We start from the raw sequence: 21,718 nt of genomic DNA, 5'->3' as shown, positions 1-21,718 counted from the left end.
TTCATGTCTCAGCTGTTCCACTTCCAAAGCAACCCTTTGCTTAGGGCCTGGGAAGGCAGCAGAGAAAGGCCCTGGTCCTAAGAACCCCAAGACCCAGGGGAGGTTTCTGGCTGCCAGCTTCACACCAGTTTGGCTCTGGTCATTTGGAGTGAACTAGTGGGTGCAAGACCATCTCTCTGTTTCTCCTTGTCTCTCTGTAAAAATGTACCACTGAAATAAAAATAAATTTTAAAAACTGACTTATTATGAGTTGATTCTTATTTAAAGCTCTTGCCCATATTCTTGTGGAGCAATGGTCTTTCTACCTTTTACTTATTGAACATTATGGTTAGTAGTACACTAGTCTGTTAGTATAAAGTAAGATGAAAGTATATGACTGCAACAAACGTTTGTGAAGATATGAGAGAAAAGGTACCCTACTATATTGTCGAGATGAATGCAAACTCATACAATTGTTATGGAAGACAGTATATAGACTGTTCAGCAATCTGAAGCTCTATTATCATATAACCTAGCCATTCCACTCCTGGGAATTTATCCAAGGAAATGAAATCTTAATATGAAATATAAATACAAGTTTTCTGTACTCCTGTGTTTATAGCAGTCACAGTAGCTGAGATATGGAATCAAACCCAGGTGTTCATCCGCTGATGACTGGAGAAAGGACTTATGGCATATACATGTGATGGAATGTGGCTTAACCATTGAAAATGAAATGCTGTCTTTCAGAGCAAAATGGATAGAACCTGTCACCTTTACACTACTTAAATAAGACCTAGTTTCTCTATATCATTACTAACATATAAGTCTTCATACTCCATCATATGTCCATCATTGTAGGCATAGACAATGGCAGAGAGTCCAACTGCACCAACTGGTCTGCATGAGCCCCAGACTCTGAGCCACTGACTCTGAGCCACAGTGTCTAAGGCAGGGGTCGCAATAAGTGAAGGGCTGTGCCAAGCTGAGTCAAAGCAACCACTGGCATGCTGAACATTAGCTGGGAACAGGCCCGGTTTAGGAGCTAAGGGGACACCCTAGCTGGGTGGAGGTTCCCACTAAGGAGCCCATGAGCTGGAATGGGGCTGCATTCTGATCAGGATACAGTTTTAGTCTCCCTTGGCACAAGTGTGGACGGGGACTAGATGCACCAGGCAGGATCAGACTACAACACCTTCTGGTGTTCTGGAGGACCAGGGTAGATGTGGGACTGACTAGGCTAGGTCTCAACCCCTACTGAGCCATGTGTGAGCTATATGTGGATGTGGACAAGCCATGGGTGGGCTGAAACATCCAACAGTAAGGACCAGAATGGATTGAAGGCCAGTTAGGAAAAGCCACTGTTCCTAGTAGGACAGGAGGTGAACTGAGTAGTGCTGGCTCATGGACCCACTGGTATGCGCAAAATCTGGCACTGGGAGAGGTTCTGATGGAAGAGCCTGGGAAACTCCTCTGACAGGACAAGACCCTATAGATAAGCACAAGAAGCATGGAAGGAAACAGCCCAGAAGAGGTCATGGAAAGTGTTCCACTGGCATACATTTGGCATGGGTCAGAAAGAGACCAGGCTGAATCAGTTCACATCATCCACTGGCAAATCTGAACGCCAGAACAGAGTGTGGGAGGAGCCAGTTTTGGTTGTGACAAAGGCAGTACACAACACAGAATGCCAAGGTGAGGTTGCCTGTGCCAGATGTGACTGCAGCACCCAACCAGCACACATGAGAACCAGGAAGGGAGGGGCAGAACCAGCAGGGAATAAAGGGTGGTTCGCTTGCTGGACAGCTACTCCCACTGGAAAGCATGAGCTGGGATGGTGACAGACCAAACTAAACAAGGCTACAACACCTGTGGGCCTCATGTGGACTAGATCAGGGAAAACCAGGCTGGGCTGATTATTCCTACTGGTGCAATCTACAATTAGAGTGGGTGAGGGTTGTTGGGGCTTAGCTGCAGCAGAAGCTGACACAAGCTGGCACTGGGGGCTAGTTCTGTCAAGTCAAACCACAGAACCACCTGGAGAGTACATATTCTGGGAGTGGGAGTGGCCTGGGAAGGAAATAATGGGCTCCTCCCTCTTGGGTTACCACTTCCACGAGAGGGCACGAAAACTAGGGCAAGGGCTGGGGTGGCTAGGCAGAGAGGCACTCAACAACATCTGTGAGGGATGGTTAGTTGAGCTGGTTAGATGGACCAAGGTTTCAATATCCATTGACATGTACTACAGCCAAATGGGATGTGGGACAGACTGGACTAGTCTGCTACACATACTGGCAAACCAGGGTAGGGGGCGGGCCTGGTGGGGGTTATTGTGGGTCGCTCAGACTAGGCTGCATTTCCCACTAGTTTATGCGAGGGCCGAGTATGCGCCGGGCAGAACCAGGCTGGACTGCAAACACCCATTGATTCCAGTGGAAGACATGGATGGAAGCAGAACCAACCCAGCAATTGAAACCACCAGCTGACCGGCGTGATGGACTGTGCTGGGCCCCGTGCTTGCTAGTACATACAAGAATCTGGTCTGGGAACATCTCAGATAAAGTTTCTTTGGGGATCTCCCCAATCGAACTGCCGGACCCAGAACCCTAACCATCAAAAGACAGAGGACAGAACAAGTTAATCAACCATTTCAGCTATCTGTTGGCAATGAAAAACTGGGCAAATGGAGACTCTATGATGGACTATGTCGATCAGTGGATTCTTCAGTGACCTCATCATGCTTCTAGTGGTGAGAGTGGTAGCAATTCAAAACTGTTAAACTATCAAAACCACTTAAGCAAGACCCTCAGAGCATGCCCCACATCTGGGACCTGGGGTGGGTGGGAGACTGGGTGGGGCTTCTCCCTTAAAATCCCCTTTTACATCAGATATATTAAGGAAACAATACGGAACTGATTGTTTTGTCCATCTTCCTGTATCGCTTGACCCTTTTACCCTAATTATGTCAAGATTGTAAAATATATGTATATATATTGCTGTAAGAGGCAAAGCAAAAAAAAAAAAAAAAAAAGAAAAGAAAAGAAAAAAGTATGTACCAGGAGATATCCTTTCCCTCTGCTTGGAATGGTTATCAAAGATAAAAATAACAGATGCTGAGGAGTATGTGGAGAAAAGAGAATTCTATGTACTATGAATAGGCATGCAAATCAGTGTAACTACTATGGAGAACAGTATGGAGGTTCTACAAAAGTGGATCTGCCATATGACCCAGTTCTCTCTCTTCTGGGTATTTAGCCAAAGGAAATGAAATTAGCTTATGAGGGAAATACCCATGTTCCCAGATTCGCTGGAGCATTAAGGTGGAGAATCAACCTAGGTATTCATGGCTGGATAAACGGGTAACCATAATGGAATATTATGGAACCATTTTTTTTAAATAAAGAATGAAATCCTGTCAAAAAAATTTCCTTCAAGGGCCTATTGTGGTAGCCTAGCAGCTGAAGTCATCATGTTGCACAAGCTGAGTTCCCATATGGACGCTAGTTCTGATTCTGGCGGCCCCACTTCCCATCCAGCTTCCTGCTTGCAGCCTGGGAAAGCAGTCAAAGATGGCCCAAAGCTTTTGACCCTTGCACCCACATAGGAGACCTGGAAGAGACTCCAGGTTCCTGGCTTCGGCAGCATCAAATGATTGTGCAAAGACTTGGGCTCCTGTCACCAATATGGGAGAACAGGATGGATTTCCTGGTTCCTTACTTTGGCTTGGCCCAGCCTGATATGGCCATTCGGACAAAGAGTGAACTGTGACATTAATTGACATGGTATTGATTAACTAATATGTTACTAGGAAAATGCAGGTTCTCAACCACAACCTGTGACTTCTTCATAGACATTTCAATTTTGGTTTATATTCAACTGTGTTCTATACACCTTAAAATGGCTATAGATTGCTATTCAGCTGTCTCATGCCTATTTTAATTTTAGTCTTTAGCAGTTTATAGCATTGAAGCATGTTTTCGCTGAACCTGGCTGTTTTTCAGGTGGTCTAACTCTATAATTCTAACAGGATATATGTCAGCTGTTTAGGTGAGCATGTTTAGGAGGGGTGTGCAGAGAAATCTTCCATACCCCAGTGAGGAGTAACTAATCTTTGTGTCCCACCCAGTGAGTTATAAGTGCATCCCCACTGACCGTTTCCTGTCTGTCTCTAAGCTTTCCTTGTTGTTCTCTATCTATTCTAGTTTTGTCAATTAATGTCACAATGTTGTAAATGGTTGGAAATATTATGTTGGGGTTTTTAGTTGATTGGGATGAGACTCTGCCGGCTCTACCTTCAGACCAGAGATGGTCTCACCAACAAACCATTGAACTTACCAGGACAATAAGATGCTGGACTTTATGCTTGGTAAATACCTCCAATGAAAGAATGTCAACTGAATTTGAATTATGGAAATGCAACAAGGTGGAGCAATCCACCATGGGGGGAGGGTGTGAGGAGGGGCGGGGGAATCCCAGTGCATAAAAAATGTATCACATAATGCAACGTAATTAATTTTAAAAAAATGAAATGCAATAAAAATATGTTTTTAAAAAAAGGAGGGAAAAAAAAGAGTGAACTGGAAAATCTCCCTCTCGCTTGTTCTCTCGCTCTCTTTCTCTCTCTCTCTCAAGACTTGGCATTTTAACTAACTAAATAAGTAAATATTTAAAAGTTTAAATTCTCAAATATTTGGACTATGTAAAGGGAGTGACGAGTTAATAGTACTAGTTGTCCTGGGTGCTTTACCCTAAATACACTTCCTATTATACAAAAATAACAGCTATGGCTAATATTTTGATCAAAGCTACTATGTGCCAGGTATATAAAACATTTTAACTCTTTTAGAATTCACAGAAAATTACCATTGTGTCCAAAACAAAAGATGCACAGGGAGTTAATTCTACGTGGTGCCTCAAAATCAGCACAAGGCACACCTGGTATATGGACACAGGTGGTCTGTGTCGTCCCATATGATCCCTGTGTCACCCACAGCCTCGCTGGTAAGGACTCTAGAACATACAGTAATGTGACCCAACAGAGTGCAGCCTCCCAGGCTATCACATCTCCCAGGCTATCACATTCCTTAGGTGCCATGGGAATATCCTGTCACAATAGGAACACCCCTGGAGGATGCAATTACTTAAACCACATGTCTGCACAGCTCTCTGTTCCATCCAGGCATTTTAAAGTGTGTGTTCGAGTCTCTTTGAGACTCCGAAGCAGGTGGGTCTCTTTCAACATAGGAGTCAGTAAGCAAAGATAAACCGTGACCATGTATTTCTTCTGTGTGCATCATGGAAGAGAGGCATTCATTTTTCGTAGCTGTGGACATACCATTGAAGGTTGCAGTCTCTTCTTTCTCCACTTCAGAAGTAAGGGTATATCAAGTGCTTCCCCATGTTCATTGACGCTTTGGAGGATTCTCATGTGTTCTTATGACGCAATTCCAACTCCTTTGCACTACAAGTGGGAAACTAATCTTTGGTGGAGGGAAGTCAACTTTTTTGCAGAGTTCTGGTGCATTGTTAGGCTCACACCCACAATGCCACAATGTGGTAACATTTTACTGAGAACTGAGCAACATGGCCATGAACTTCCAGCACCAGGTTTGGTCTGAGGCACAGAAGAGCTACTCCAAGAGGGACTTTAAAGCCTTGAACTACAGGCATCTCACAGCCAAGCAGGATTTCTGCAACCCCAGAGTCCTTGCCAAAGTCTACTAATTCTAGACTTTGCAAACTCCCATAACGTGGTAGAACCAAATTTACAAATATATACCATGGGAGAAATGTGAGAATCTGTGGGCTCTGTAGGTCACAGGACAAGTCCCTAATAACCAGGGAACCATAAAGAGTGCCCATAAGTTCTGGGTAGGTAGATGACTTCCCTTGTCATTATTGTTGTCTTTCACTTGACTTGGGACTAAAGGACACCATGTCCAATCTGTTGTGTGAAACTATTCACTTAAGTACAAACCTCCACCCCCACTTTAACTTCTTCCAAAATCAAGTGTGTTCCCAAACAGAATAACCAAAGCTCCAGCTGATGATGCACACAGAGATGCCACAAGTAATCCGAACAGCAAACAGCGCACTCAGAGAGAATTCCGTGGCTCCCACTTTCATTTCTGTTTGGAAAATCAAAGCCGTATTTATTTCTCTTACCTTTACTACATGCAGCTTGTGCCTAATCAAACTTGGCTGACATTTCTCTCATATAAGGCTGCGATTTATTCTCTTAATCCTGTCGGGTCATTTTTCTTAGTCTACTTGACCTTGACGATTATTGTTTTCTACACTCATCCTCAGTATTTGCTTCCGTCTGTGTCACTTATTCCCAGGTGCTTTTCCTCAGACATCATCTTCAATACATCCACACTTCAGCTTCAGCCCCATTTGCCTCACACTGTGACGGCAGACCCTCTCATCAGTATGTCACTTCATTTATGTGTGTGTGTGTGTGTGTGTGTGTGGCTGCTTTGTTCTTGCAGCTTTTACCACTTTCTGGGAATTACACATAATTACAATGTATTATCTTATTTCTTGTTATCTTCAAAGCTACAAATTTCTGAATTTTATAAACAATGGAGAACCTACTATAAAAAATCTGATAACAAGTCAAGAGCAGAGGACGTACTGGAAGGGTGAGGCTCAGCAGAAATTGATACTATTTGTGCAGAGGAACCACTTACCCAGCAGTCATGGTGATAGCTCTATGGGCAGAGCCAACAGATCCTGTGTAAGTCAATATTGCCTACTTAACAAACCCAAATTTCTGATTTTTGAACCAGAATTTCTAGAATAAGTAACATTTTCCACAAAATAACAGTACATAAGGTGATCACAGGTCTAGACACCTTGAAAAGTGCTGTTTTAGGGGGCCAGCAGGTATAGGGAGGACAAACGGAGTTAGATTACAGTTGTGGTTCCTCGTTTCAGTGAGAGTCCCATTGCCTTCAGACCTCGAGAGTCCTGCAGCCTTTTCTCTGAGTCCAAAGGATGTACATAGCACAAAATAAATCATTATAACATTTTACAATGTAAAATTCAGTGTCATTAACAGAATTCAGTGTCTTGACACAGGATCCATGTCCAGAAAATGATCATCATTCAAAAGAGAAACGTTGTGATGTTTAAACCATGATTCCTAATTCCCCTCCTTCCAGCACCCTTTGAGGCATCTATCTCATGAAGTCCCATTCCACACTCTGTAGGGCGTGCTCCTGAAGGATAATCTTAGGATATGAAACTATAACATGATTATATTTACAGTGCTGACACTAAAGAGTAAGTGGCAATGCCCAGCTGTCATTGCCTATATAGGCAACTAAGGGAGAGTTCTCAGGGAGATGGCCTTGGTGGCACCAGGATTTCTCTAAATCACATGGCAAATTCTCATCTTCAGCTTCTGACTTCCAAATTCAACAGGTGGCTGCACCTCCGGCAATGGAAGGTAAAGAAATTGGAGATCATATGGTTCTGTGAGCAAGTAGCTAGATACAGAAGGAAACTACTTGTGCATTGACTGATGGATTCCTTATCCATGAAAATCATCTCACATCCTGGCATTTGTGACAGCTGTGTTCCATATATAGAAGATATTTACAGGTATCACTAAGGATTACAGATGCCAAAAAGAAGGATTTTGAAAAGGAGAGAATATCTGACATAAACTGTTAGTTGTAAACGCAAGCCATGAATCCTACAAGCAAGCAGGAGTAGATGTAACACTGACCATAACAGAGAAAAGTATTGAGGAAAGCCAGAGAGTCATCTCGCACTGCTATGGCTTCTTCATCAAAACTTCATCTTATTAGTAACCAATACTCTGTGTTCATGATTTTTCTTTATTAGCTCCAATATATGAGAGAGAGCTTGCAATTTCTGTCTTTGTCACCTGACTTACTTCATTCAACATGGTCGCCTCTGCTTCCTCCCATTTTGTTGCACAAAACAGGGACTTATTCTTTTATGATGAAATCAATTCCATTATGTTTAATTCTATGTCTTGGTTATTGTGCACTATACACACAATAAAATTTATTCTTTATTACAGTAGACAAGTTGGAATAGATAACTCCTTGACACAATGTCTTTTGAACATGTACACAGAAGTGGGATTTCTGGATCATGTACTTCTTGCAATATTTTTCAGAAAAGATTTTATTGATTTTCAGGTCTTCTGTCTGCTGGCTTACTCCTTAAATGGCCACAGCCAGAACTGAACCATTCCAAAGCTGGGAGCCAGGAGCTTCTTCTGGGTTTCTTAAGTGGGTGCAGGGGCCCAAAGAATTGGACCATCCTCTGCTGCTTTCCCAGGCCATAAACAGAGAGCTGGATTGGAAGTAGAGCAACTGGGACATGATCCAGCACTCATACGGATTAGCTGGCTACACCATCATGGCACCTCTACTTGTAAAACTATAAGAACTCTCCTTATTGTTTTCCAGATTAACTGTACTCATTTACATTTCTACCATCAGACTATAAGAGATCTTTCTCCCACATTGCTTACGGTCCATTTTGATAATAGCCATTCTAACATTCTAACATTTTGACTTGTACTTTCCTAATGGCTCCTGATAAAAAGCATCTTTTTATATAAATGTTGGCTATTTTCATTATCTTCTCTTGGGAACATCTTCTTATTCACTGCCTTGTTACTGTATTTGATTGTGACCTTCTTGAAACTCCATGTGGTATAGTAGTGTATGTGCTATTTCATGTTTAGACTTGCCTACCTGAGCAACACAGACTTCATAAAATAGGACCCTTATCCTGAGTATTCGTTGAGTAGAACTGAACCACAAAATAGTATTACACCCCAGCAGCAGGCAACTGCTTAGGTTGTCTTGTACCTAGGTGTTACAGTGGAACAAAAGCAGCCAGTAGCTAGCAGACATTCTGGGCCTGAGTGATGTCAAACTTGCGTTAACTATATCAGTGCGTATGTGGAGAAGATAGGGAGTGTCAGAATAAGACATGCCATCCAAGTCCCCAGGCAGCATTAGGGGACTGCTCATTACCCAAGGAAGAGGTCCTAGAGTGGGAAAAACTGAAGGTTTGTTTGACAGGCAAGGGATGACTTCTGGGATATTGCATGGATTGGGCCACAGAACTGGCAGGAGGCAAAGGAACTGAGATGGAGTAGTTTAGAGGGGGGAAATCAGAGGGCATGTGTGGGTTGGACCAAGGCACCCACCCATGTGCTAAATACCATCACTGGCCACCTGCTAGTGCGTGTAAAATTGGGATGGGGGCGTGTGTGGCTGGGCTAGGCTGAGTCACACACAGCACCCACTAGGACATAAGAGAACCATGGCTAGACAAGGCAGTGGCACCTGTTGGCACATGAGAATAGACAGCATGCCCAGATCCACACAGAGGACATGACAGCCAGCTCATCTATGCCAGCAGGGGATGTTCACTACCTCATCAAAGGATAGCAAGTGGAACAGGTTGGACAATTCTAATATACAAGCTTCACAACATGTTCCTGGGTCTATGGATGCACTAATGTGCACTAATGTGTACTTTGTCAATTGATAGACCTTGGACAGGTTTTCTTAATTTTGGAGAAATAAAAAACAATTTCAAAGAACTATCAAAAACCTCTCAAGTAACACCCTCAAAGCACTCTTCCCCACAATGGGGTTTCTAAAGCATCATCAAATGACAATCCCCAATTTGGGGTGCTGATGTAGATTGATAAGAAGTGACCTGCTCCTCTTCCTCCACTGTGGACATAGGAGAAAAAAAATAATTGAAACATGTGTCCTACCTACCTTTCTCCTGCCATGACCCTCCTGCCCTATTCAGAGGTCCACATGGACATGTGTCCCTCTCAACTATGGAAACATACTGAAAATAAAGTATTTTTTAAAATAGTATTACCAAGGCAAATGGGATAACATACCATGTACAGTTATACAACAGTGTACAGTTGTTTAACTGTTCATGTCTCTGGAATACTATGTTATTTTGAACTTTTTTTTCAAATACCACATTGAACAGCATTGCATTGCACTGAGGGAACCTGTCTTAAAATAGCATTGGCTTTCCAGAGAATGAGGCCATCACAACTCTGTGTGTACAGGCTATGGCTGAACATGAGGATACTCAAAGGCAACAGGTGGGCAAAGGGTCCCCAAAACCTAAGATATGTTTCAAATGCTTCAAGGACTAACTTTCGGTGTTCTGAACAGCAAAAGCAGAGCATTGCACATGCTGGAAAACTTCATCTGGAAAACTCAGGAGCAAAAGCAACTTTTTTGGAATTTTCCATTTTTCTTTCTGTGGTACAGAAAAAGAAATTAGTATTATCCTAGGACCATTGGTCATGATATGTTATGATGAACAATGAAAGGAAAGAATCTCAGATATTCAATGACCTTTCCAATACCATGAGTCTTACTTTGCAATTCCACCTTGAGCATGTATCTTGAGCATACAATAGTTTTGTTAGGGATTGTTGACAATTGGTCTATGAGGGGTGATAAGATGGTACTCCATCAGCTTATTTCCTGGATTAAGTTTAGGGAAGGAATTTCCTAGGTACTGTAGGATTTAATGTGGAGGGAAGAAGTAGTACAATGATTCATGATGCTGCTCAGTTAAGATACATTGCTCAATCCAGCTCCCTGCTAAAGCACTGGAGGCTTTAGAGGATGGCCCAAGTGCTTGGGCCTCTGCATCCCTCCAATGGGAACCTGGAAGAAGTCCTTGGCTCATGGTTTTAGACTGGCTCTGGTCATTGTAACCATTTGGGAAGTGAATCAGCAAACGGAAAGTTTCACTGTGTTTCTCACTCTCTTTCTGTAACTCCACCTTTCAAACAAATGAACACATCTTAAGCAGGTATATTATTGATTTGTACACTGCTGGAATGTCTATTGTTTTGGATAAGTATATCAACATATGTATTTCATTTTTCTGAATATATTGATAAACTATCACAATATGATTAAAATGAGCTATTTTAACATATTGCATGTCCATGATTAATTGTATTTTATTTTTCTAATATGATAATATTTTTCCTTTTAGAAAATACTAGAAAAAAGTTGTATTATCAACTGACAGTTGAGAAATGGTTAAGTCTAATGATAGCAAGCTCAACTAATTCTTCATATTAGCCTGAGCTATATTCTTTATTTTTCCTATCTTCCTGCAAATGCTATTTTGCTACCTTTGCTTTTAGTGTATGCAAGGAAAGGAAGCCACTAGACAAAGAAAAACATTTACTGTACTATAAAACAGACCTTTAATTAGTTTGTACATATTTATACAATGTGATTTTTAGAGTTTAGGTCTGCTTTATTATTCAGATGGATAGCAACAAAGCTTCCTTTTTGGATAAGTTGAAAGGCTGACAATACAAAGTCTGCAACAAGAACCATGACACCATAGTACAGTTTTAGGTGGAATGCCTTAGGCAGCTTTAGGATTGTGGAGTGAAAATTTTCAAAGATTTCATGAGCCAGGAATATGTTTACAGGGCTGATGAGCAAATTTTAGATAATCCCTAGGATTAACCTAAGGCAAAGGACATGGGTCATCAAACATAACACACCAGGCTGAGGAAGAAGTGCCAGGGACTTCAGGAACTTGGAAATAATTAACATCTATCTCTCCAAACTCCCACTTACAAACTTAGCTTTGGTACTCCTTACTAGGGATTTTATATGATGATAACAATCACTTGGAATTTACCAAATAAATTAAGGTATTAAAGTTGATTATCTCAGGTTAACTAAGATCAATGCCATTGAAACCACACTCAAGTTACACACATGTTTTGCTGCCATTTAGGATAAACAAACATTTCTTACTGACAGATCACATTCAGTTCAATAATTTATGTTGGCATTTAAGTGATATCTTTTAAGGTTTAAGTTCTATATTTTTCCTTTCCTGGGAATCATAATGGCTGATACTAGACTTGACGCTGTTATTTTTTTGTCCTCTTTTAAATCACAAACTCTGTTTACATACATTTATGATTTACGGATTATCATTTCAAAGGTCCTGAGAAAAAGTATTTTGCTAACTCTCCTTATTAAGAATCAGAGTTGAAAAGATGCTCAGACTCCCTAGCCATCAGAGAGATACAAATGAAAACCACCTTGAGGTACCACCTAACTCCAGTGAGACTGGCCTACATTCAGAACTCGAATAATAACATCTGCTGGTGTGGATGTGGGGAGAAAGGCACCCTCCTTCACTGTTGGTGGGAGTGTAGGCTAGTACAACCACTGTGGAAATCAGTATGGAGAATGCGTGGAAAATTGCAAATAAACCTGCCATATGACCCAGCTATTCCGCTCTTAGGAATATACCCAAAAGGAGTGAGATCTGCATGTGAGAAGGGGATTTGTAATCCTAAATTTACAGCAGTACAATCTACAATGGCAAAGACATGGAAACAAACCAGATGTGTGTCCAAGGAAGAGTGGTTAAAGAAATTTTGGTTCATTTACTCCATGGAATGTTTTTCAGCTATTAAGAAGAATGAAATTATTCTATTTACAACAAGGTGGTCTCACCTAGAAACCATTATGCTCAGTGAAATGAGTCAATCACAAAAGAACAAATACCATATATTCTCTCTCATATAAGGAAGCCAACATGGAAAGTGTAACTCCAACACTCCAATCTATACTACTTTTTTGATTGTCTGTTTGCTTTTTTGGCTGTATCCCATGTAATTTAATGTTTTTATTTCAGTTTGGTTGTTCCAAATAATCTCTTTTCTCTAATAGAATTCATCCCGTGCTCATGAAGTATACGATGGCATCATGTTTCCCAAGAGACTTCTGTGTTTCCTTTTTTGTCACACATGTGTTGGTTACTCAGCGGTGCATTATTTTTTCAGGGTGATATAATTTGTTGTTGATGTTGGTGGTGGTGGTGTTGATGTGGCTGTTATGAAATGATGTCAATCCGAAAAACAGTAATATTATTTCAAACCAAACATCCAATATCTCATACAATAAGATATTGTGAAGTAACCAATGAACCAACAATCGATATGAGTCAGACTGCTTATGATCTACATCAAAGAATTGTAAAACCTAATAGACTTCTAAGGCCCTGTGCTACCCGGAAATGGGGAGGGAGAGCAGAAAAATCTTACATCACCCTAGAAGTTGTGACGAAGACGGGAAGTATAACCTATCAGGATCGTATCTGGTAACTCATAGACAACAGACTCGAATCAGCATTAAACAATAGTAAAACTACAAAGGCATATGGGGGGAATCAAGAGCGATCCTGACAACCTCTTAACAGGAGGTCATATGCACAGAGCAGGGGGGACCCCAAAGTGAAGCAGGCAGACAGGAGGAGGCTTGTATTCCAACCCTGAAGACTCCCAGATCCTCACCAAAGACTTTCAGTAAGAGCACCAAGGACTACATCCCAACTGCCAAGGAGACCACAGGGAATTTGAGTGCCTTCGGAGGCCAAGAACTCTGAGGTCACCGACCCCCATTTGGATCTACCACATGGGATGGAAGAAGTCCAAATCCTGCTTTGAAGGATCTAAGGTCATCGGATGACAACCAGGAGCACTGAGCGGTCCACAGAAACAGAAGAACAGTAAACTTTCTTCAGGACTAGGGAGAGGAGCTTTCTCGGGTCCTTGCCTGGTTCTGACTTTGGGTCCCCATCCTCTCTCGTAATGACCATCAGGATCACTCCAGCAACCCCTCAAAACAAACAAACACAAAAACTAGAATAGATAGACAGAGAACAACAAGGAAAGCTTAGAAACAGACAGGAAATGGCCAGCGGGAAAGCACTTATAACTCACTGGGTGGGACACAAAGATTAGCTACTCCTCACTGGGGTATGGAAGATTTCTCTGCACACCCCTCCTAAAACTGTCCACCTAAACTGTTGACATATGTCTTGTTAGAATTATAGAGTTAGACTACCCGAAAAACAGCCAGGTTCAGCAAAGTCATGCTTCAACGCTATAAACCGCTGAATACTAAAATTAAAATAGACCTGAGACAGCTGAATAGTAATCTATAGCCATGTTAAGGTATACAGAACCCAGTTGTATATAAACTAATAATTGAAATGTCAATGAAGTAGTCACAGGATGTGGTTCAGAACTCGCATTTTTTTCTCTTTTATCATATTGGTTACTCAATACCATGTCAACTAATTCCATAATGTTATAAATTGTTACTGACGTAATGTCGGGGCTTTTAATTGATCGGGATGATACTCTGCCGGCTCTACCTTCAGACCAGAGAGGGTTTACCTAAGAAGCCGTTGAACTTATCTGGACAATAAGATGCTGGACTTTATGCTTGGTAGATGCTTGCAATGAAAGAATCTCAATTGAATTTGAACTGTGGTAATGCAACAAGGTGGAGGAATCCACCACGGGGGGGTAGAGGGGGGAATCCCAGTGCATATGGGACTGTGTCACATAATGCAATGTAATCAATAAAAAAAAAAAAAGAATCAGAGTTGAATATAGTCTGAATTCTTCTGGGTCAAAGTTGTATTTCTCCTCACTCCTTGGTCAACATGCTAACTTGGAAAGACACAATTTGTTATTTAGAGCTGAGAATTCAGCATTGAACCACGCTGTTAGAATGCTGATAGACACAGAGCTATGAGAATAATTTCAAAATAATAGACATCATCAAATTTCTAAAGATTCTCTACAGCAAAGACTTGTGCTTCTATGATTCACTCTTACATCCACAAGTAACAGTTAATGATTTTCTCTTAAATGCCTACGTAATTCTATCTCCTATATTTCCATATGTCTAAGTCCCGCTATTCTTACTATTTTCAATAGTGCCCTTTTCCCCACTCAGCTATGGCACAATAATTGTTTATCATTAGAAATTTAATTGATTTTTATGAGAATTCTCTTTCAGCTGACATAAATGGTTTTTCTTTGTAATAGATTCCCGGTTGACTGTTGTAGATTCTGGTTTCTGTTAAACATGTGCATCAATATGAACTCATTCTCTCATTTATGTTTTAAGATGCATTTTTATTGGAAAAAATATGGCAAATACATTTCCTACCACATTGAGGAGCAGACTACTTGATAAAACAAAGCTGTAATCACAGCTAAATAGAATAGAAAGCACAGAAATATCTTGTAGACCTTTGCTACACCCATTCAATGCCTTCCACACATTCTCCATCAGAACGGTATTTGTACAATAACTACTGAACCTACAATGAGACATAAGATGCAATGCTACAATTACCATTTGTTCCAGGGAAAATGTTCTGTGCCTTTGGGAAAGTGAATAATGCATTCTATAGGGTCAAATTATGAGATCTCAGTGAATGTCCTTGCCCTAAATCCCACTGTGCTTGTCCCATTTCTCTCCTCTCCTCCTGCCCTTGATATCATACTTTTTTATCTTGTCCTATCACTGTTTCTTTTTTTCACAGTTTTCTACAGTTGCCATCATACACAGTTTCATATCAGGGGTGCTGGTTTACTATCAGGGGTGTTGGGTGCATGAATTAACGCTCTCTCCTTGATGAACATAAGCAAAGATCAATTTCATCTATTTTTCTCTTAGTGAACTGATTATTCCAGACTCAACAGAGCTGTAAGACTCTCATGGTAACTCTGAGATCACTGCGTTGTTATCTGGAAAATAATGGGACACTGGGCATGAGGTCTGATAACCTTCCTTGGCCTCTGCAAAGCTTGGAGGATGCTGCAGCTATGAGGGGTTACACTGGGTACAGACACCCTGTAAATGGCTGTACAGAAGCCACTTTGCTCAGTCTACACAAATGGCTCCCTAGAGGTATGAGTCTTTCAAATAATTTCTGACTTTTGTCAAGTGATACTAGACTGAATTTTCACAACATTTCAGTGAACATGAGGTGTGGGAGCCTCCAGAACTCCTAACTATGCCTTCTGGCTTGTTACTACCTTGACTTACTCTTGCCGAAAAAAGGATGTTAAATTCTGCAATATCCCCACAACACACTTTACACACCTGGCTTTGGAAGGCATGAGGGTAGCAAAGACATGAGGGGCAGTAGTTTTCACACCAAGCAGGTCTCCTGAAATGAGATATTTCAACCACCATGTAAGGTAGCTATGTGAGCAAAGTAGTGATACACAGTGAGAAAAGGGAGCTCTCTGGATCAATGTACAAGTGAAACACAAGAGGTGAGATGTTCCACAGGCTCGTGGGGGAAACAGGTGGTCTTCTGTTTCTTTGTTATCCTACATTCTGTGCCCTCTCCTATTATCCTATTGTTAGCAGAACACAGATGTGGTTTTCCCTGACAAATTTTAAAGAGATATAACAATCAAAATATCAAAAGGAAAATGGGCCTCCACATGAAGTTTCTGGGAACCCTGTGCACACCTGGAAGGTGGGACAGAGTTCCCTAGGGCTGTTCTTTTGCTTCCAGGGAGGGTGTGGGGCTGAATCTTGTTAACTGTCATTGGCCCTCCCTGAGTAAGGAAGACTGCAAGCCAAGCCTTGTGACTGGCCACACGTCTCTGTGGGCAGGACCAGTGAGGCTCACAGGTACAAATAGCCCTCTATCCTAGTGGCACTACTGTTCCTGCAGTGGAGGACAATTCCCTACTCATTTTCTAAAGGGACAGCTCAAAGCAAAAAACAGCACCATGAAGCTGGTGGCGTCTTTCCTCTTGATCACTCTTGCCCTTTGCTTCTATGATGGTGAGTACCATTTGAGATGACTTTTGTAAGACATTTCTCTGCAACTCAGGTGATTGTGATTGTAGTGGGTAGGGAGTCTGGAATAGATGACAATTCTAAAGTCATCCCTTAGGCTCATAACATAACTCAAAGTCATACATGATGACTTTGCATTTTTTCAGTACCTAGGAATTTCAACAAGAAAATCAGTTCCACAAACTTCAGGAAGTCAGACTAGAATGTCACTCGCGCAGCAGCAGACTGCAGTGGGAGGTCTGGGTGGAAGGCTGGCCTCTGCAACCTTCCAGAACTTTGACCTTAGGCGAATGCTTATCCTGTTAAAGACCTTCATTTCCCCTCATGTTTCTAACACCACGATAGAGTTAGATTAAGAGTCAGGATGCTGAGTTCTTCTGCAGTCATGAAGTGACTATGTGTGTTGATCCATTATTTTTCACTCCAGGGATATGCAGGTGTCTTTAAGAAGGCCTGCAGATTCTTAGATAACAAATTCAAAGTCGTGGCTTGTTATAGCGGAATCTCTGCAGAGCTCCCAAGCTGAAAAGTCCAAGTTGTCTCTCAATCTTTAAATAAACATGCAGGTTTTTTCAAAGCTTTGAGGCACTAGGGAATCCAGATAAGAAAAAACAGTTCTTTCAGATCTGCCATTGTTCCAATTAGAGAATTCTGAGAATTCCTCTCTAATGAAAGGGCATATCACCACGTATGGCAAAATTGCTCACCTGAGGGAAGACTAATTCTCTCAATAAACTTTAGTGTTTAGCTGTGTAAACATCCTTTGGCATAATCTGAGCTCCTTTCACTTAGTCTCAGAATATCCCTCCTCCCCACAGGATGCATGATTTCCCACGCCCTCCTCCAGATTCACACTGCTGCAACTGTGCTCAGACTCTCACCCCCTTTCAATCTCCACATCCCCCAATTGACCCCCAATTGCTGTTTTCTTGAATCCATGTCTGCTGAACTATTAAACATATAAATACAACTGAATTTTAGACTATCCAATTTCCACAGATGGGTGAAACTTTAGGATAATATTTTTATCATGCTGAATGAAAAAAGAAACACTTAAAGAAGTTCCTCTTCTGGTCTCAGTTGTGTCTCTTGCTGTGTAAACTCCAGGAAGTTACAATTTCCTCGGTTTCTGTGATCATTCACACTACTGGGATGGAATAACAAAATCATAGAGGGCCTGCCTGTTTGTGTCAGAATAAAATGTGTCACACAGAATATGTGTTTCTGCTCTTGTTCTCCAGCTGATGCAACGGCCTGTCCAGAATATGTAAAGGAAGCCAACATCTTCATACTGGGCACTGAAACTCAACTCCGGGTCTCACTTGCCAAATTCAATGCACCTCCGGAAGCTGTGGAGGCAAAAATTCTTGTAAAAAGATGTGTTGATAAGATGGATAAGGCAGATAGAGAACGATTTGCAGAAGTACTGGTAATTTCTTTTTTGTTTTACATAGAGCCTCTCTTTGGTTATGCAGTGAGTGATAAGATCAGCTTGTAATGGAGTGCACAGGGAATAGAGAATCAGCTGAGGGTATCTTGCACAGGGCCATTCCTGCCACAGGGTAAATGTCACCAGGACATATGCTAAATCAAAGTCAGCTTCACGTGGCATTCTACTGTGCTGGCCTGCTCCTCTTTCTCGGGTCATCTCCCTGGATGGCATGTTCCTTAACGTATCCAGGGAAGGCAAACAGCCTGGAGTACACACATGGATTCTGAAAAGTCATGTTCTGCTGCCTCTTGACTTAGGAGAGTCCCTGAAGTGAGCTGCTCTCACACAGTTTGTCTCAACTCCACACAGTTCCATGTAGCAGTGTCAGGGATGCTGAACAGAAAAGCAGAAGTAGAGGAGGGAACTGGGCACTTCCTCTGTGAGAACTGGTGGTGGTTGGCTGGGTTTCTCTACCGGCATCTGTGATCCAGGACCTCACACCTGCTGATCCCTTGACAAGGTGATGCCAAATATCCCTGCTGCCTTGTCTCCTGCACTGCCTGGGGAAGCTGCACCACTTACCTGTGCCATTGTCAGGGAAGGTCATCATAAATGGGTCTTTTGGTCTCTCTGTTGCTGCTGTGAGTCTGCAAAGTTCAGCTACAAAAACCCACAGATGCTGACATCCGGCCCTTAGTAGTCAGGACTCATGAGGCAGAATTCCTAGCATGTGGTGCCAGGAAGATAATGAGTGCAATTCTAAAGCACCTCATTTTACTCTATCAGCCCTGTTTAGTCATTGGGAGGGAACAGTTAAGACCCAAAACCTGCAATACAGGAGAAAATCATTCCTGAACACTTCCATCCTATTTTTAACATTACCTCTTACATATGAAACTAGAATCACATTCAGCTCTCATCTCTGAAAGTATAAAGGATGCTGACCACAAAAGCATATTATGAATGATCTCTGTGATATTTCAGACTTGTACCATAAGAAACACAATTTTAAATTTACCTTTTGTATGACCTACTTCAGAAACTCGGTTTGCTAGTGTGCTTCTTTTGTGGCCATTCTCTAGGTCTATCTTTTAATATCCCAGGCACCCCACTCTGTTGAATTCTAATAATCCAAAAATATCTTTTAGAAACTCTGACAATAGGCTGTCTCATTGATAGAAGCTGCGTGACTCATAACGCCTTTTCTCCTTCTACCTCTGTTTTTAATTTCAGGAAGCAGTTGTGGGGGACTGTTGACCTGTGAGGTACAAACGTCTGATCTTGATTTCTATCAACTCTGCAGGATAGCTTAGTCTTCTCCCAATATGTAAAGGTTTCAACGTCTTGTTTCAATAAATCATTTTCTTTGCATTTCTCTGAGTGCCTCCTTTTTACCCTACAGCCATGGGTATTAAATTCAGCAGCTGTTAATAATGATTAAGTCCTTGGTGTTGATCGCGATCAATTTCATGGAGAGTCACCACTTTGTCACCAAGGACATCTGGAGCTCAGAATTCAATTTAGGCATTTCAGCTTGCAACTATTCTGCCTTACCCACAGCTCACCCATCCACCCAACAGTACGCCAAATGCTGCTAAAGTCTGAAGAGCTTCTCCAACAGGCTCACTGGTGTTGTCCTCGGCCACACCCCCAATCTCAGTGGCATTCCAGTCCCATGATTCACATCTTGCAACACCACACTGTGATGTCCTGGTTGTCTTCAGCCACCCTGCTTTGGGACCAACTCTACAATATGGGTTGAACCTATGTCATGTAGCAGGAAATCAGATCAGAAGTGGAGAAGCCAGGACACAAACTGGTGCTTATACGGGATCTTAGTGCTGCAAAGCAGAGAATGAACCTGTGCAGTCACTAGACCACACACACTTCTTTTTAATTTTAATTTTATTTTCTACTTTCTACACTTTTAACTCCTTATAATTACAAGCTTAACCTTCCACTATATCAGTAATTTTAAAAGCATGTAGCAGAAAATATACTTGCAATCTGAACATTCCCAATCTCATCTTCATTCCACAGGCTGCTTTCAGACTATTAGAACCCAGACTAGTCACCTGACTCACAGAACATAGAGACCTAATACACTTCTGCTTACTCTAAAGTTAAGAATCTTGCACATCTTATTCTGAAATGATTTAGAGCACATTACCCTTCATACATTTCAGTTTGCAGAAATTAAGTGGCTATGAGGGACAAATGAAGGCTTTAAGGGAGAATTTATTATTTACCACTACAAACTTCTGGTGACTAATGGAATTACCAGATGCAGGGCCAGTTCTCAAGCTCCAGCCTCTATGATCCTTCCCTTTCCTCATTGCATCAGTATTTTGTTCCCAAGTATCATTCTCATAAATTTATGGTTGGGATTTAGAAAGCACCAGAATGTCCAGCACTACATCTCTATTAGGAAACTATTCAATTAGTCACAACTGCACACAGTTCTGTATATAGGCAATGCAACTGTCACAATTTCTAGAAACTAGGGTGAGGATATCATTGTGGAGGGATTAGCCAACCAACAGTAGCCTTTCTTTCAAGAGTCATTAAGTCTCCCCCTTTCCAAGACACAGCATCACCTCCCCATGGATCCCTTCATTTTTATCCCTCCAGCCATCCTTGTAGTCTGTTCAGTGTCTCCCCCAGCTCAAATCAAACCCTAATTGAAATTAAATCAGATATCTATGTGGAGCATCCATACCTGTGCTACCATACCCATCCACACAGCAAGGAACCTTCTACAAGAAATGTGGCCCCAATTTTCTCATCAATAATGACTCATCAAGAATGACTATTTGCAATGTGTTCCTAAGGATTTCAAGCAAGATAATTCATTTGCAGTCTTACATCCACATTCATATATTTTAGTTATGAGAAATGGTAAAATGCTATCAAGTTGATAAGAATCAACCATTAAAAATAATTTGTGTGCATAAAAGATTTTATTAGTAACATTATCACCAATGTTTTGCCTAATTGCATCCACAGACAACATTAGGCAGCACTTATGGCATGCCATGCTCTGTTCCAAGGATCTGCACATTCTAACTCATTTTGCCTCATAACACTTCTTTGATTGTTCTCTTCTCATTTAAAGAATCTACAGAGTGTGACATTTCCCTGTAGTGTTGCATAACTACTGCATGGTGCACTCAGGATCTGGGTACAAATGATCAGCTCAATCTTCCCTGGTGACCCCTTTGCCATAGACAATCCAACAATCCAAGCTGCAGAGCTTACAGAGCTGTGATGTTACAGACGGGAACTGTGACTCTCAGCAGAGGTGCAGTCGCTGAGACTTTCCCATCTCTGATCCTTGCAGAAGCCTTATGATGGACCACTCCTGGGGTGAGGGAAGGCCTTGTTCTGGCCCTTATTCTTAATGACTTCTCTGGACTCAACCTCACCTCCCACATCAGCTGAATTCATTCAATTTTAACTTTCATTTACCTACTCAGTCCTTGCTCTGACAGGCTGAGCCAAAGAAATTTTCTGCCCATCCCTAAATGTTCCCTGTCCTTCCTTTGCTTCCCAATGTCCTGTATTCACAGCTATGTACACTTCTTTTTTCATCAGG

General features: G+C 41.6%; 1 protein-coding gene across 1 annotated transcript; it reads left to right on the top strand.

The window, feature by feature from the left end:
* The first annotated feature begins 16,535 nt into the window (after positions 1-16,535).
* Positions 16,536-18,189, top strand: LOC101523804 (secretoglobin family 1D member 2-like). The gene is made up of 2 exons (XM_004596901.2): positions 16,536-16,676; positions 17,933-18,189. Exons 1-2 carry the CDS (start codon positions 16,622-16,624, stop codon positions 18,187-18,189), a joined length of 312 nt encoding a protein of 103 aa, XP_004596958.2. The 5' UTR covers positions 16,536-16,621.
* The last annotated feature ends 3,529 nt before the right edge of the window (positions 18,190-21,718 follow it).

The sequence above is a fragment of the Ochotona princeps genome, chromosome 4, assembly GCF_030435755.1.
Source record: "Ochotona princeps isolate mOchPri1 chromosome 4, mOchPri1.hap1, whole genome shotgun sequence".
In the NCBI taxonomy this organism is placed as follows: domain Eukaryota; kingdom Metazoa; phylum Chordata; class Mammalia; order Lagomorpha; family Ochotonidae; genus Ochotona; species Ochotona princeps.
This window is presented reverse-complemented; position numbering and strand designations above follow the sequence as displayed.